Here is a 16,426-nt window from a genome sequence, read left to right as displayed (position 1 = left end):
CAGTGGATGTGAATTAATGTGGCTTCCTGCCCACATTGTCATACGCAGCCACCATCCAAGGTGTAACCCATGTTAACCAGCAAGGGCCCTGATAAATAGGTTCTGTGAAGAAGTTTTAATTGGACCAAGGGGAACCGGGAGGAGATGGCCACCTCATGAGGGGAAGCCACTGCCGCCCGCCACTCCTTGTCATCTAGACTCGCAACATCGTGATCCCATTTAGCTCTTAAATGGGTCAGGGGATCCGCCATATTGTTGATTAGCTTTCTATAGATAAGAGAAATGGCCTTCTGTGATAGGTCGCTGTCAAGTATCCTGTCTTCAAACGGGGATGATTCAGGGAGAGCTCTACCCGTAGGGAGAACCGCGAGCAGGGCTTGCCGGATTTGAAGATATCTAAATATTCGGACTGAGCTAATTCGTACTCTTGCTGCAGTCGGGTAAAGGGAACCACCTCCCCTGATTTCCATAAGTCACCCACCCTGGAAATGCCTATAAGGTCCCATCTATCGAAGCCCTTGGAATGTATCAGTGTACCTAATTGTTCACAGTGCCAGAGTGGCGTGGCCTGTGTGAGTCTACCCTCCTAGCCCAGGCGGCTACCATCCATATATTCACTGCATGTTCGGTCTGGCCGGTCAAGACAGGCATAAAAGATTGTGCGTATAGCGCACCCTCCAAGCCGCCCTCTGGGAGGAGCCACCTATCCATTCGAAAGGCTAGGTCATCCTGTGGTCTATACGTGCATTGAAAATGTCATTATTGTTCATCTTAATGGATCATCTAAAGCATGAAGGCTACATCCGGACTGTGGAAACTTCTGGAAAAAAGGCCCTGCTATTCATAGTCCTTGAGACTCGCTGCATGTTAACCAAATCCCTGGTCAGTATGTGTCTTCCCTTCAGTATTGCTATAAGCTGACCTATCTGTATATCCTGCGGCAAAAATGTCCCCGGGCATTTCAGCTTTTGGCTAAAGAAATACCATGACGTAAAAGCCCAACTGAATGCCTCCTGATGCCCTGCTTGTTGGCCTGAATCTAATTTAACATGATATGCCACACTTACAACAGCTTAGGAGGATGTGTGCTTAGATATGTCCAGGACAAAACAAAAGGCTAGTCCATCACTCTGCCGATCTGCTCGAAGCAACTTGTTAGTCACTCTGAAAACCAGGCGCATGAGGAGGGGCAGCATATGCTTGCAGTAACTGCTCTTTCCTCTGATTCTCAACATGCAACTATCTACAAGGTCCCCACCATCAGTCTCTAAAACTAGACCTGTTTAAACACGGATCATGGATAAAAAGATTTTGACCACACAAAATGCATATTCAGTGCTCCCACCTATGAAATGCCTAGTTATGAAGTTTCCGTTGCCACCAATCAGTAAAGATCAATAAAATACTATAGCTCAATACTTCTTGCTTTCCAGTGCCCCATCATTAACCTGCTATGTCTGCTTTGTGAAGTGACAGAAAGTCATTATAACCTCCACCCTTATTCTATCTGACTTCTCTCTCACACCAGCAGCTGAAGGCAATTGAATCTTGCAATGTTTCATTGCCCAAACAATAAAACATTTGTAAACATTGAACTCTACAAAGGGGTCATACTCCTTTACTCAGTTTGTATTAAATTCAGGGACTGTACCCTGTGAATTGAAAGGTAAGGTGTAGGACAATCTTGCCCTGTGCAATTTCTAAGAACACATTAGCAAAACTGAACCACTTTCCCAAAGATTCATTCAACCTGTTGTAACATTCTGTGCTGTTTGCACTTCTTGTTTGTTTCATGTTCTGCAGAAACAGATGGAAATAGTGCCAATATATCAATTCTTATTGAGGCAGGCATTTTGTTTGTAACTTAATGAATTCTTGATGAATAACAAACTGCTGACCAGTCAAGGACAATTAGCGCAGATCTACAGTATTATTGGAACCTGCCAGAATTAGCAAGCCGGTGTAGGGCTAGGTATTGCCAGTCATTGTGAGTCCCATCTGTTATGCTCCTTGAAAACTCTCAGGTGTTCGAGGGCATTACACTTTGAGGTTCCTTGAGCACTGCTAAGAGTAGCTATTACGCAGGGAGAATTGAAAAAGCAAACGACAACAGCAAAGACATTTTTTCCATTGTGCAGAGTTTTCTTTCACCATGTGCTGCGCAACCTCTGCTGCCTTAATCTGCCCAATGGTGCGAAGAGCTCTCCTCTTTTTTCATAGATAAAATTGTTAAGAGTCAAAAGGATCTACGTGTTGTCTGTGATAGCCATAAGACCTTACCTGCATTACCTACTATACCCGTGTCTGAGACTGTTAATCAGTTTGTTGCCTTTTCCCCCTCCACTGAATCTTGCAGTACTCAAGGCCCTGAAGTCGGGGTCCCCCACTGACCCGTGTCCTGCCAGGGTGCTTGGGGGGGGGGGGGCGGATACAGTGTGTAGTGAGGTCACCCAGATTATCAACCTCTCTTTTTCCTTGGCGACTGTCCCCCCTTGCTGAAAGCAGGCTAAACTCCTGCCGCTACTAAAAAAGGCCGGGCTGGATCCTGCCGTTCCATCAAGCTACCGGCCTATATCTTTGCTGCCGGCATTGGCTAAATTTTGCGAAAAGATTGCATTTCGCCAATTAGATCACTTTATTGAGTCATCTCTTGTACTGCACCCTGCTCAGTCGGGTTTCCGGGCTGCCTGTAGCACTGAAACGGCACTGGTGGAGGTGTCTGAGGGAATTCGGGAGTGCCTGGATGGAGATGGCAGAGCGGTTCTGATTTTACTAGACCTCTCTGCCGCCTTCGATACGGTGCCCCATGGGCTTCTCCTCACCAGACTGGCTGCTATTTGCATTTCTGGACGGGCTCTTGACTGGCTGACGTCTTTTCTGAACAATAGGACGCAACAGGTCTGGATGCCTCCTCATGCCTCTCTGCCCAGGAAACTCACTACGGGAGTCCCACAGGGGTCTACGCTTAGCCCCTTGCTTTTTAATGTTTATTTGACTCCTTTGATTCATTTGGCTGAACAGTTGGGGGCTAAAATAATGTCCTACGCCGATGACGCCCAACTCTTGTTCACCTGGCCAGGGGACAACTTGGATACGTCGGCGGTGCAGCATTGTCTTTCATCTGTCTTTCGTTGGTTAGCACTTGCTCAGCTTAAGTGCAACGAAGACAAGTCCGAGGTCCTTTTTTATGGACCCTTTCCTGATAACTTTAGAGACCTTCTATGGCCACAAGACATGCCTTGACCCAAATCTATGGGTGGCCCAGCTAAGAATCTGGGGGTCTGGTTTGGGAGCGACCTGAAGTTTGAGGACCACATTAAAAGGCTTACGGGCGTGTGTTTCGGCACTCTTAAAGCCTTGCGCAGGTTTTTTCCCCGCCTCCCGCGAGAGGCCAAAGAGACTGTGTCGCGCGCTCTTATTCTCTCCAGGCTTGATTATGCGAATGCCCTGTTCAGCGGTCTACCTTCTTACTTGATCCAATGGCTTCAGGTGATTCAAAACGCGGCTGCGAGACTCCTGTTCAATCTGCCTAGGAGGTCGAGCGTCCGCCCTCACCGGTGGCACAACGGATCATGTTTAAAGGACTGGTTCTTTCTTTCCGAGCTATCCATCAGCTTGGGCCTTTATATCTGTGGAAACGGTTCTCTTTGTACGTCCCCAATCGCTGCCTTCGTTCTGCTAATCTGTGTAAAATGGTTGTGCCCGGATTTAAGTACACCAGGCTGGGGGGCCAGTCTATTTCGGTCAGGACCGCTAGAGCATGGAACGCAGAAACCCCCCCCCCCCCCCCCCCACCCCCCCTACCTTAGGGCAGCCCAGACCATCTCCAGGTTCAAGACAGGGCTTAAAACCTATCTGTTTAATGTGAACATGTAAATTGCCGTCCCCTCCTCGCTGCTCATGCCACATGTTTTTCCCTCGCGCCAGGATACTTGCTAGTAACAGAGCGCGTTATAAAATTCTTTATAACATAACATAACATAGTTGCCTTTGCTGCCCTATTGTTCGATACAGGTCTTCTTCTTTTTTATATTTAATTCCAACAGTACTCTTAATTCCAGTAGGCCTCCAGTAGGCCTCCGGACAGCCAAGTGCTAAAGAGAATTAATATAGCTAGGATAAAAAAAACACTTAAATGTTTTCCCAGTATCCACCATGCTACATGCCCTAGAATTCTTTCATGATATGTACACGGTTTGGAACTCTCAGATCAATCCCGGATCTGGTACTTGGCTCCTTTCAGCTGTGCCTTACAATACTTGGCTAAGCTCCACATGTAAGGTTTGAAAACTCTGAAAGAGTGCATACAGTACTTCTTACAACATAATGTATAGATTTTTCAGATGACGTTTTAGAAGTCCTCAATGATAAAAAAAAAAAAAGCTATATTAGGTTATGGCGGAGAGTACTGATTTTTAGGTCTGGGGTATGACATCGCTAACAATTTACATGGAGTTGCTTTGGCTCTGCCACTTTCAATTGTTCTCTTTATTCAACCAGCCTCTTTCAGCCATTGACTTGACATTTTATTAACTGTGTTTTGGCCCAGCCCCAAGGAGTATTCAACTCTCACCTAATGCTTTTGCCTGTTTGGGTGCACCCCTCTCAACTCAAGTGTTGGCATTTAACTCCACTAGGTACTATTTAACAACTGTAGTCCTCTCTGTTATCCCCCTCCCATGTGTCTCACTCTGTGATAACACTGCATGCATTAGCAGTTTAAACCTAAATCTGTTGTCTTTTCCAGTGCTTATAAAACTTGAATGTAATATTTATTTTAGACCCAAAGGGATTATTAGTTGTATTAATCTTGGAAATACAAAGTGTGAGGTTTGTTTTGCTCTGTTCTTGAGTTGTTGGAAATGTAATAATAGGTTTATGTGTTCCTGAGCGCTACATTTTAAACAACATTTTCTCTTTTTCTGGCTCTACTTTGAAAATATAGATGGTTTTGTGGGAGTCCAATAGCCTTTGAGTAATTATTAAGAAATTACCTCAAACACAATCCATTAAACTTTCCAATGTGGTTTTGATGAGGCAGTTATTATAGATTATTTTGTACCTTGTACAATTTCTCAGCATCATCTTAAGCAACTAAAGGTGTACGATGGTGAGAATGTATGGGATTTGTATAGATAAATTTGCAATAATTGTCGTTTTTAATATGTTCTTTATAAAAAAGAAATTAAGTATTGACCTTTTAAAGTAAAGAAACTTTCTTTCTATATTTTGTGCAGTGGGCCACATTGCGGATTCAGAGAGGGGTGAAAGATAAGCAAAATCTTCAAGTCAATGGTAAGAATTTGGAAGTCCTCATTTTTTTTTTAATCGGGTGTTTGTGACTGTGCTGGTCAAAATAGAGTTCACATAAGTAAACTGATAAGAGTGTAAAAATCTAATACTGAATTGTAATACAAGGTTCTCGGCCCATTAACCAATATTGTGATTTTGACGAGTTAAAGGGTATGCCAGCTTGCATTCCCTCCATCCACACACGTGCATTCACCACCGCATAAACCCCTCCTTTCTCCACATGCACCAATGCTCACTGCAGGATGATGAGAATCTCGCTTTATCCTCCCTCACTAGTGTTATGACGTAGGTAACGTGCTGAAGTCGTTTGCTAGATGGGGTATTTACATTTTGCACAGTTCCAGTCATCGTGAATTTGACAGCTAAACAGTGGTCCTCTATCTTACACACTCATGCAGGCACTCCCACTCCCACACATTCTCACTCGCATAGAAGCGATTTACCTGGGGGTGCAGTGTCCTGTAGAATGCTCTCCCTACCTTGAAAGCATCGCACGCTGGGCAAGTGCACATTTTTCACAGCTTTCACACAGATTTAGCGTCCGACCAAGGACCCTCCACAACAATTGTGAGCTGAATATGTTGTTAATTGCAATAATATGATTTCTAAGGAGCCTGCGCGCCCACTAGGATCTAAATCAACATTTGCTTGTGGTTTTTCGTGTTTGCTTTTCTATTGTGAAGCAGGATATTGCAATGAAAACATGGCTTTCTATTTCAGCGTGGTTTTCGTGAGTTGTAATGGAGAGCCTCTTTAGTTGTTACATTTCAACAAGCAGCATGTGTGCTTTTGTATTTTTATTAATTGTTAAATTTGTGGCACACATATTGGTGGGCAGAATGATCGCGCTGGAAGCGAACAAGCTTTTTTCCGCTTCATTTCATTGTAAAATTCTCGTTGCATTTGATGGCTTGCATCATTGTGTAACAGCAAACGACTCTCCCCTGCACAGAGAGTGATATTTAGGATGACACTATAGTTATGTACATTTTACGTGCTTTTAAGGTTGAATTTCTGTAACACTGGTCCCTTGATGCATTTGGATGCAAATAAGTTGCATCCATTATCTATATAATATGTTATGCTGATTTGTATAATCTTGGTAAATATAGTATAGTAGTGCTGTAAACAACAGAGTTGCCTTAACAGGGCCTAGAGTAAATCACTTGTTCCCTCCCTCATGCCCTACACCCAGGGATATGGAGGGTGTGACACTCAATTTACCGCCTGAGGTTACCCCTTAAAAATAATATTGTTGAACGTACCATATCACTCCCACCAGGCAAACGAAACGTGGGAGTCATTGAGAAATAAATCTCTTTGCTGGATTGGCTCTAAAATCGGCTTAACCGAAACTCTGTTCTGTGAGTTTGGGTAGGTGATTTCAATATTGGCCCCCGTGTTCATGTTGAACGTGGTAACTGTGGCTTAATATCCGATGACGAAGCAGACATCTCTCACTTTCTGCACTCCTTTCTTGGGGATTATTGAAATCAGATTAAATACACCATGGACCTGGGTTTTGCAAACTATTTATGCTCACCACTTTTGCCGTTTAATAGCACTATTAATGGTCGCGGGTTGACTTCTACTATAGATCACATTTTAATCTCCAACAGATATGCAGACAGAATAAAGAATTTCGAAATTCACACTGTTGCATTCAGTGATCACTACCCAATAGTGTTACCATGGATTTAGCGGCTAATGTGTTATCAGGGGGACACTCGGCCATGCCTGAAGACGACATAGCCATAAACGGAACCAACGGCTATACCATTAAATGGAAGGGGGTAGGCTCTCTGAAGCTAACTAAGTCAATATTAAGTTGTTGTAAAAAAGATTTTGTTGTCTGCCTTGAACAGACTGCTGCGGACCCTGATATTCGTTTGGAAAACATCACACAGGCCATACAAAACAACCTGTTATTAGACTAAAAAAAAGCTACATTGCTAAGACAGGTTGGCTTGATTCCAAATGTAGCAAAGCTCATGGTGCCTTGAAAGCTGCCCTATGTAAGTCCCCGAGAGACCAAGAAGTCATAAGAAGGGCGAGAGTAGTGTATAAAATGGCACTAAAAGAACACAAAGAGGAGCTAAGAACAGAACTGTGGCTGTCACTTAAGAAAGCTTCAGAGCTAAAAGATACTAAAAGCTTCTAGCAGGCTGTGAATGCCCCGTTCTTGGCCCCTAAAAATACCCCCAGTATTGAAATCACAATCAGGGAGGACCAATGGGTAACCCACTTTTCCAGGTTATATTGTGACAACGTAGATCTAATTCAGTGTGTGGAGCCTAGTACCAGACACATAAGTAATCTCCCAATTGAAATTGATTTTAATGTGTATGCGGTGATTTTGGAAATAAACTAGAGCGTAGGGGAAAAAGCCCCTGGACCTGATAGTGTCCCGGTGGACATACATACATTTTGTCCTCCGCTATGGGGCCCATTAATTACTATGGTTTTAAAAGCATGTTGCACACAGGGTTTTACCCCAACCTGGACAGAGTCCACAATTGTCCCTATTTTTAAAAAAGGCAACCGCAATGATCCGGCCTGCTACAGACCTATTTCACTTCTGGACTCCGTCATGAAAGTGGCCAGGCGTGTCATCTTGAATAGACTACAGATGTGGGCGGAGGACAGGGGTGTTCTCAAAGAGCTACAGTATGGTTTCTGTCAAGGGATTGGTACCATAGAGCAGGGCCTACATTTAAGCCTCCTATGGGGTAAATATACAAAGGCTAAGCAGGGGAGTGTCTTCCTGTGCTATTCGATTTCAGTTAGGCCTTTGATTTTGTTAACCATATGAAACGTTGGAGTATTTTAGAGTCCATGGGGGTGGAAGTGCCGCTGATTAACTTTTTTAAACAGTCCTACTTTGATGCCCAGGCAAGCTTCTGTTATTGGTTAGCAGGTGAAAGCAGTCGCAATTTCTCTGTCAGGAAGGGGGGTAAGGCAGGGCTGTGTCTTGGGCCCCCTTCCTCTTCACCTTATACATAAATAGTCTGGGTGCCACACTGTCGAGGGTAGGTCAGAAATTACGAAAAACAAATGTGCAGAGGGTCAAAAGGGGATATAATTTAACGACCTGTCAACCCATGCCCCTGGAGACAATAAGAAACACACAAGGAGAAGACCAGGTCCGAGATGGTGGGATGTCTAGGGTGGTGAACGTGGATCACATGGAAAAATGTGCGAAAAAGAAAAAGTTTTTGAGTATTGACTGGGCCAAAAGAACCATCAGACCACCCATGTGGCGGTATATCATCATATGGAATATGTTTTTAGTGGTCGCCCCATATACCACCTGTGTCGTCGAATGACGGCGTAGGGGAAAGCAGTGCCACATTGCGGCCCAGTCACACTCAAAGGAATCTGGAAAGAGTGCAGTGCTCATAGAGAATGTGCTCGCTAAAATTGACTACCTAAACTGAGGGGGATGTGTAGGTGTCAAGATTAAAAAGAACGCCTTGTAGTAAAAAAGTGAAACTACATGGTTGCGCTGTGTAGAGTGGTCGGTCACTCTACACAGCGCAACCATGTAGTTTCACTTTTTTACTACAAGGCGTTCTTTTTAATCTTGACACCTACACATCCCCCTCAGTTTAGGTAGTCAATTTTAGCGAGCACATTCTCTATGAGCACTGCACTCTTTCCAGATTCCTTTGAGTGTGACTGGGCCGCAATGTGGCACTGCTTTCCCCTACGCCGTCATTCGACGACACAGGTGGTATATGGGGCGACCACTAAAAACATATTCCATATGATGATATACCGCCACATGGGTGGTCTGATGGTTCTTTTGGCCCAGTCAATACTCAAAAACTTTTTCTTTTTCGCACATTTTTCCATGTGATCCACGTTCACCACCCTAGACATCCCACCATCTCGGACCTGGTCTTCTCCTTGTAGGTCAGAAATTATCCAACATTGGTAGGTGGCAAATTAGAGCCTTGTTATACGCAGTTGACGCTGTTTGCAGAAAACTGTTTCGAGTTTTGTGTCTTTTAAGTCTAGACTCGACCTTAAGGTAAACTAAAACCTTTGTTATGAAATGTAGCAAACCAAATATTAAGTGTCGAGATATCTTCATAAATGATATCAAACTCAAATTTGTTAATTGTTTCCTACCTGGGTATCGTGTTTGAAAAGAGGGGCTCATGGAGCATAGTCATTAACACCAGAAAATGATTGTTTGCAAAAGCTATTGGAGCCCTAATAAATTTCTCCAGGAAACTAGGCAAGCGCCTTATTGATGATCTGTTGACCATCTACAAAGTTCAATGCATTCCCGTAGCTATGTATGGAGCAGGCATCTGGGATTTTGCAAACAGTGTCACTACAACTGGTTGAGAATAGGTTTTAAAAATATCTTTTAGTAGCCCCGAAAAGCCCAGCCACATAAATTTGCCATGCTGAATTGGGTCTACCATATTTATCCAACCTAATTAAAATCCAGTAAGTTTTACTCTGGTACAAGGTTTGGACCTGTACTACGACTAGGCTTTATCGGGACATGATTAGTTTATTTATTTATTTATTTTACTGATTTGTAGAGCGCATGGCTGCCCATAGGCGTCCCAGCGCTGACAGACAAAAACCTAGTGAGAGATGTATTATGGGAACAGCCATGTTTTGAGTGCTCTACGGAATGCAAGAAGGTTAGATTGGGCTCTGAGGCTAGAAGGGAGCGAGTTCCAAAGTTTGGCTGCGTTGAGGGAGAACAGTCGGCCGCCTGAGCGGGCCTTTCTGATCCTGGGGATTGAGGCTAGATTACAGTTGGAGGAGCGGAGAGTTCTAGAGGTGATGTGGGGTGAAATGAGATTTTGGAGTATGGGGGGGCCTTGCCGTGCATAATCTTGTGGGTCGTACAGAGAGCCTTGAATTGAATTCTCTCTTGAATGGGGAGCCAATGAAGGGCCTTCAAAGATGGTTTGGCGGAGCAGCGACGATGAGTACCTGTGAGAATGCGGGCTGCCGCATTCTGGGCCGTTTGGAGTTTTGCTAGAACTTTTTTGGGGGCCCCTAGGTATAAGGCATTGCCATAGTCCAAATGAGATAGTACAAGGCCGTGGATGAGGAGTTTGCGGGATTGAGTCGGAAGCAAGGGTAGAATTTTTCTTGCCGATCTTAGTAGACCGTGACAGGTTCCAGCAGTTTTCCGTGCTTGGGCTGAGAAGTTAAGTTCTTCATCTAACCAGATGCCCAGGCTCTTAATTTCTGGTTTAGACGCAAGGGGATGGCCCATGGCTGACGGCCATATGGAGGTGGAGCTGTATAAAGATTTGTTGCCTAGAAACATGATCTCCGTTTTTTCGTTATTCAGCTTGAGGTGGGAGCTACTCATCCATTTTGTAATTTCGGTCAAGCAAGTGTGCAGGTTGGGAATGGAGAGGTCTTGCTGGTTAAGAGAGACCACAAGTTGAGTGTCGTCGGCATATGTCAGGAGTTTGATGCCATATGGGGCGACGACCTTCTCGAGGGGGGACATATAAACATTAAAAAGGGTTGGGCTCAGAGACGAGCCCTGTGGTACCCCGCAGTTGATGGCTGTAGGTCTGGACGTGAAGGTGCCCTCTGTCACCTGAAAGAGTCGGTTTTTGAGGAAGGATTCTAACCAGGCCAAGGCCATTCCTGTGACTCCGAGGTGTTTGAGTCTTTGGATAAGGATAGAGTGGTTACCGGTGTCGAAAGCGGCACTAAGATCCAGGAGGATCACTGCCACTGATCCTCCTGAGTCTATGATCTTCCTTGCCTCTTCGACTACTGCCAATATAGCTGTCTCGGTGCTCTGGCCTGGCCTGAATCCTGTTTGAGAGGGTTCCAGTAGTTTGTTGGACTCGAGGTATTGAGAGAGATATAGGTTAACCTGTTTCTCAGCTATTTTGCTGACACCTGGAAGTAAGGAAATTGGCCTGTAGTTGCCAAGTTCTAATGGATCAAGGTTGGGTTTTTTGAGCAATACTCTCACCATGGCTCTTTTCCAGCTGGGGGGGGACAATGCCTAGGGAAAGTGAGTCGTTGATGAGTTTTGTGAGCTTTGGTAGGATAGTGGGTCCGACTAGTTTCAGGATATTCAATGGAGCAGGGCGGAGGGGCTGCCACTTTTAATAGAGCTGAGTATGCGGAGAGTGATGTCAGTTGTGAGCGGAGTGAATGCTGACAGCTGGTTGCTGGGTGGGATGACGTCAGAGGGAGCACTGAGGGCATTGAAAGAGGTAGGGGGGAGTGAATTAATGATTGCCAGAACCTGCAATGGGCACTTTGCATCCCATGGCTTGCGTTTGTTAAAAACTTTAAGAACAATTTAGGCCATCCTGAGTATTATGCCAATCCTGATAGTTTGTCCTGTGTTACCAGGAAGGAATTAAAGTTATTATGCCTAGACCACCTGGAGACGAATAGATTGTCCACCAATGTTATGAAATCGTCAGAACACCGTCTACTCCTGACACAACCAAGGCCACACCTTATTTATCTATAACCTCGGGCAATTATGATAGGATGCTGTTGACGTGCCTGCGCTTAGGCAACTTTCACAACAGGGTTACGTTCCCTAAGATAAATGACTGGTCACGTACCTTATGCCCATGTCCATGTGAGGATACCTCTGCTCAGTCTACAATCCATTTTATACCCTTATCAGGAAAAGATAGATCCTGCCCATTTTAAAATGGCAAGACTTGAGACAATGTCGACCTGCTTTTTTTAAGTTACAATTACTCGATGAAGTGATGTTCATTGATCACATAGCCAAATTCTTGAAAAGGGTGGTCAGATCCAGAATGAGCATGCAGCGTAATGCTTTATTGTAACTGTAAATGAACTGATCATACTTTCTGATTGCCCTCCTATGTTGTTAGAAGTTCTTTTTAAATTGTATTTAACATGTTTTTTATTGGATTGTTGAATTTAATATTTACGTACTGCCGTAATTGTATCTTCTTTCAAATGTACTGTGCTTTTATGATTTGACATTTTTAAATCGAATAAAGCGTAATTTGATTGATTGAACACACTAATCACCTGAGAGGTTATCCAGGCACTTGGATAAGGTGTGGGATGTATGACATCACAGCGCATGCTTTCACAACGCATGCCTTTACAACGCGGTTTTCACAACGCATGCCTTTAAAACGCATAGTGCTTTGGGGCGCTGGATAGTGAATAGTTTAATTTACTATTCCAACTCCAGTCCCCGTGGATAGTAGGGAAGGTGTTGGATTGTAAATTAAACCTATTCCCTATCCTAGAGCGCCCCCCAGCGCAATGCGTCGTAATGGCACTGCGTAGTAAAAGTTGCGTTGTAAAGGATGTCTCCCAAGGTGTGCAGGTGTGTGGTCGCAAGGTGCTTCTATGAAGAGACAGGTCTTCAGCTTCTTGCGGAGCTCAATAAGTGAGGCTGAAGCTCTAATGTGTTGATGGAGGTTGTTCCATATTTTGGGTGCGATGTAGGAGAAAGCGCAAACTCCAGTTTTGCTTTTGCGGATGCAGGGCATGTGTGAGAGTGAGACAGAGCATAGGTTTCTGGTTGGTTGGTAAAAGGGTATGCAGCTTTTCAGGTATTCTTGTCCTGTGTTTAGTACTTTGTATGTGTGCCTGAGAAGTTTGAATTGGCTGTGCTTTTGAATGGGGAGCCAGTGAAGCTTCCTGAGGTGCGGTGGGATGTGGTTGGGGCGTGGGAGATTGACCAAGTGTCTTGAAGCTGCATTCTGGATAGTCTGGAGTCTGTGTAGCAGTTGTCTGGAGATTCCAGCGTAGAGTGTGTTGTCATAGCCCATCCTGCTGGTGACAAGTGCTTGTGTGACAGTCCATCAGGTGTTCTGAGGTAACCATTTGAAGATCTTTTTCAGCATGCGTTTTATGTGGAAGAAGGAGGTGCACACTGAGTTGACTTGAGCTGTCATGTTGAGCTTGTCATATAGGATGATCCCTAGATTTCTTGTGTGGCCTGTGTGTGTGGGTCCTAGCTTGGATGGCCACCAGGTGGAATCCCATGGGGAGGTCTTGTTGTCTAAGACCAGTATTTCATTCTTCCCATAGTTGCGCTTAAGGCAGTTGGTCCATATTCAGTTTGCTACCATGGTCATGCAGTTGGCTCTGGTATTGTTTGTCGTGTCCATCAGAGACAGGATGAGTTGGGTGTCATTGGGGTAGAAGATAACCGATGATGTTGGCGAGCAGTGTCATGTATATGTTGAAAGAGTGGGGCTGAAAAACTATCCCTGTGGGACACCGCATATCAGTTTCTTGGTCTCTGATGTAACTGGTGGCAGCCTTTGGGTTCTTCCCATGAGGAAGCAACAGTCCATTTAAGAGGAGTCATCTGATGAGGGTGTTGTAGGGGCAATGTCAAAGGCCGCGGAGAGGTCAATGAGCATGAGGACCGCTGTTTCTCCTCCGTCAAGTATGTTTCGTATGTCGTCTGTGACTGTGATAAGTGCTATGGTTCTCTCTGAATCCTGAATGTGTGTTGTCTAGGAAATGGTGAAGTTCGGTGTGGGTTGTGAGTTACTTGTTGATGACTTTCTCAATCACTTTGACTGGATAGGGGAGCAGGGAGAGGGTCGTAAGTTGCTCAGATGGGCTTCTTGAGGAGGGCTTTGTTTTCTGCAAGTTTCCATTCATCCGGGAATGTCGCGAACGTGATGGGGGTGTTGATGATCAGTCCATCAGTGCCAGGAGTTGCAGGGCTAGAGATTGCATGCACGATTCAGCTGTGTTTTTTGAAGCGTTATGTTGCTGTGGGTGGGTTATAAACATACTTTTGTTTGCTCTGCTGTACCTTTTTTTAAGAAGTGTTTTTGAGACCTAACTTACTTAATTGAGTCTAAAATTAACAACCTCTATTGGCGGTGAAAATTGTTTCTTTTTTCTACATTTTTCACTCTTCCCACTCTTCTCTCTGTCAAGTGTATATACTACAGCCAGGAAACGTTGTGGTTGGGTTAGTTTAGCTTAAGAGCAGCCAAATGCATGAATGGGGCACAACACGGTGGGCTTGTAGGTGAAAGTTAAAATCCTGCAACAAAGTGATGACCACATACACTAGTGGCAACAGAAGTGTGTAATCTTTCACCCTTGCTCTGTATTTCATACTTACAAAAATATTTCTGCAATGAGGAATCCACGTGATTTTGAGGTTGTCTTTAACTACTGTATGGTATTTTTCACTAAGTGAAATGTTCTGTCATATAACTGTACCTATTTTTTATGAAGAATCGGTTACTAGCTGCTGAATGACACACAACTGTGCATTTAGGGTTGGGAAACAGCCTTTACAACAAGGTTTTAACCACTTTGTGCCTTAACTACGCATATTTTAGCACACGTTTTACCACAAATGTTTTACATCGCATGCCTTTACCATGCATTTACGGTAAGTTTCGGTGGTCTCCCCCCACAAATACATTGTGTGTGTGTGTGTATATGTATATGAATATGTATGTGTATATATATGTATGTGTGTGTGTGTATATATATGTGTATGTGTATATATATATATATATATATATATATATATATATATATATATATATATATATATATATATATAAACAATTTGTGGTATTGGCATACGTTGTAAAAACACATGCATTGTAAAAAAAAATGCATGCTTAAGGCATGCAATGTTTTTTCCTGCGATGTTCGGTCGTATAAGCTTTTAGGGTTAGGTGTGTGCTATTTTGCAAAGGTATTCCTCCTGTAAACTTTGCAAATGTTTTTCTAAACTTATGCATGCTGAGCGAAAATCTTTGAAGAATGATGTTTAGACAAGTGTTTGGAGGGGGTAATTTAGCAATACCATCTTTTTGTTTGATTACTTGCCCTTAAACTCAATTGTAGCTGATAAACTTAGCAATAAAGTTGGGTAAGTGTTAATTTAATTTCAGTGTGCAAGAAGAAATGCAATCTGGACATGCGTTGTATGGTTTGTGCCTGTAATTTGTTTTTGGATGCGTTGTTGGCGGTCATACTAATAGGTCAGTTCCTGCTTCTAAGAACCTCCACTGGCTGCCTACAACCCTCTCTGAGATCAATGTGTGTATGTTTTCGTTATTGCTGATTGAAACCGATGCAAGACAGTGATCCAATACATCAATATTCAGTCGCATATGGCTCGGAGATTACCTCTGTAGAGTAGTTCATGCTCCGGTGGCATGGCAAGATTTCAAGATTCCTTTTCAAGGATCATGTGGCTTAATGACACTCCAGACCAGGCTTTTCCTCCTTCTGAATCTGGTACTTGCACTTGGAGCGGTGTGTGCCAGCCTAACCATTCAGGCATTTCCCAGATCCCTTACAACACAAATGACCTCCATATTAGTCGAAATCCCCAACGTTTCACAGATTCCAGACACAAGCTTTTGATATTTCTCTATACTTTTAGCTTGTGGACCTGTTTTAGCACGATAGATACAAATATGCGATGCATTTCAATTAAGAATATTTATGAATCAGCATGGACGAACATTATGTGCTCTTCTTAACTTAACTTTGTATAATCATGTGTTTGTTTTTTTATAACATGAAGGGACATTTTCTTTTCTCTCTGCTAATTTAAAAAAAAAAGATAAATAATAATAAAATGATTGTATCCTTGATTCTGTCTTAAAATGTTCATGATGATCAGCCCTTAAGAGCTTTTGATAGCCCCAAAAAAAGCACTAATATAGGTCTGGCGGGAGCATCTTTCAGTGATTTATTTTGGTCTTCTTTCCCCCTGGCTCCTGGAACTACAACGTATCTTTAGGGGGTACCTCTTGAATGTATAGGCATTGCAGAACATGAAGGATAATCATGACCGCGATAAAAGCAATATTTTTTTTGCATTAATAACTGCATAAGCAACTGTGCTTATTTTAACCCTCACTCCAGCCACTGACTTTGCAACGGTTGCCTGCCAGTCAGCCAGCCAGAAAGGAGAAGAGCGGCAATTCGGAAAAACGCGCAGCCTGGTAGCCACAACGAGTTGGACCGACTGACTGTCCAGCTCCATGGCAACCAACGCTGGGCATGATTGTTTCACTGTTCTGATGGGGCTGGTGGTGTGCTCTAGGCCCTGGCTGCACCGTGCTAGCTGAGCTGCCATTGCCGCCAGCAGCCAAAT

General features: G+C 43.8%; 1 protein-coding gene across 1 annotated transcript in view; it reads left to right on the top strand.

The window, feature by feature from the left end:
* The window catches only part of GPAT3 (glycerol-3-phosphate acyltransferase 3), a 487,853-nt gene that overhangs the window by 58,889 nt on the left and 412,538 nt on the right, over positions 1-16,426 (top strand). Inside the window, exon 2 of the mRNA XM_078676298.1 lies at positions 5,238-5,295. Within this exon, the coding sequence (XP_078532424.1) occupies positions 5,238-5,295 (58 nt within the window). The remainder of the gene's footprint in view (positions 1-5,237; positions 5,296-16,426) is intronic.

This window comes from Lissotriton helveticus, chromosome 2_1 (genome assembly GCF_964261635.1).
Source record: "Lissotriton helveticus chromosome 2_1, aLisHel1.1, whole genome shotgun sequence".
In the NCBI taxonomy this organism is placed as follows: domain Eukaryota; kingdom Metazoa; phylum Chordata; class Amphibia; order Caudata; family Salamandridae; genus Lissotriton; species Lissotriton helveticus.
The sequence above is the reverse complement of the archived record's forward strand: the minus strand, read 5'-3'. Positions and strand labels throughout refer to the sequence as shown.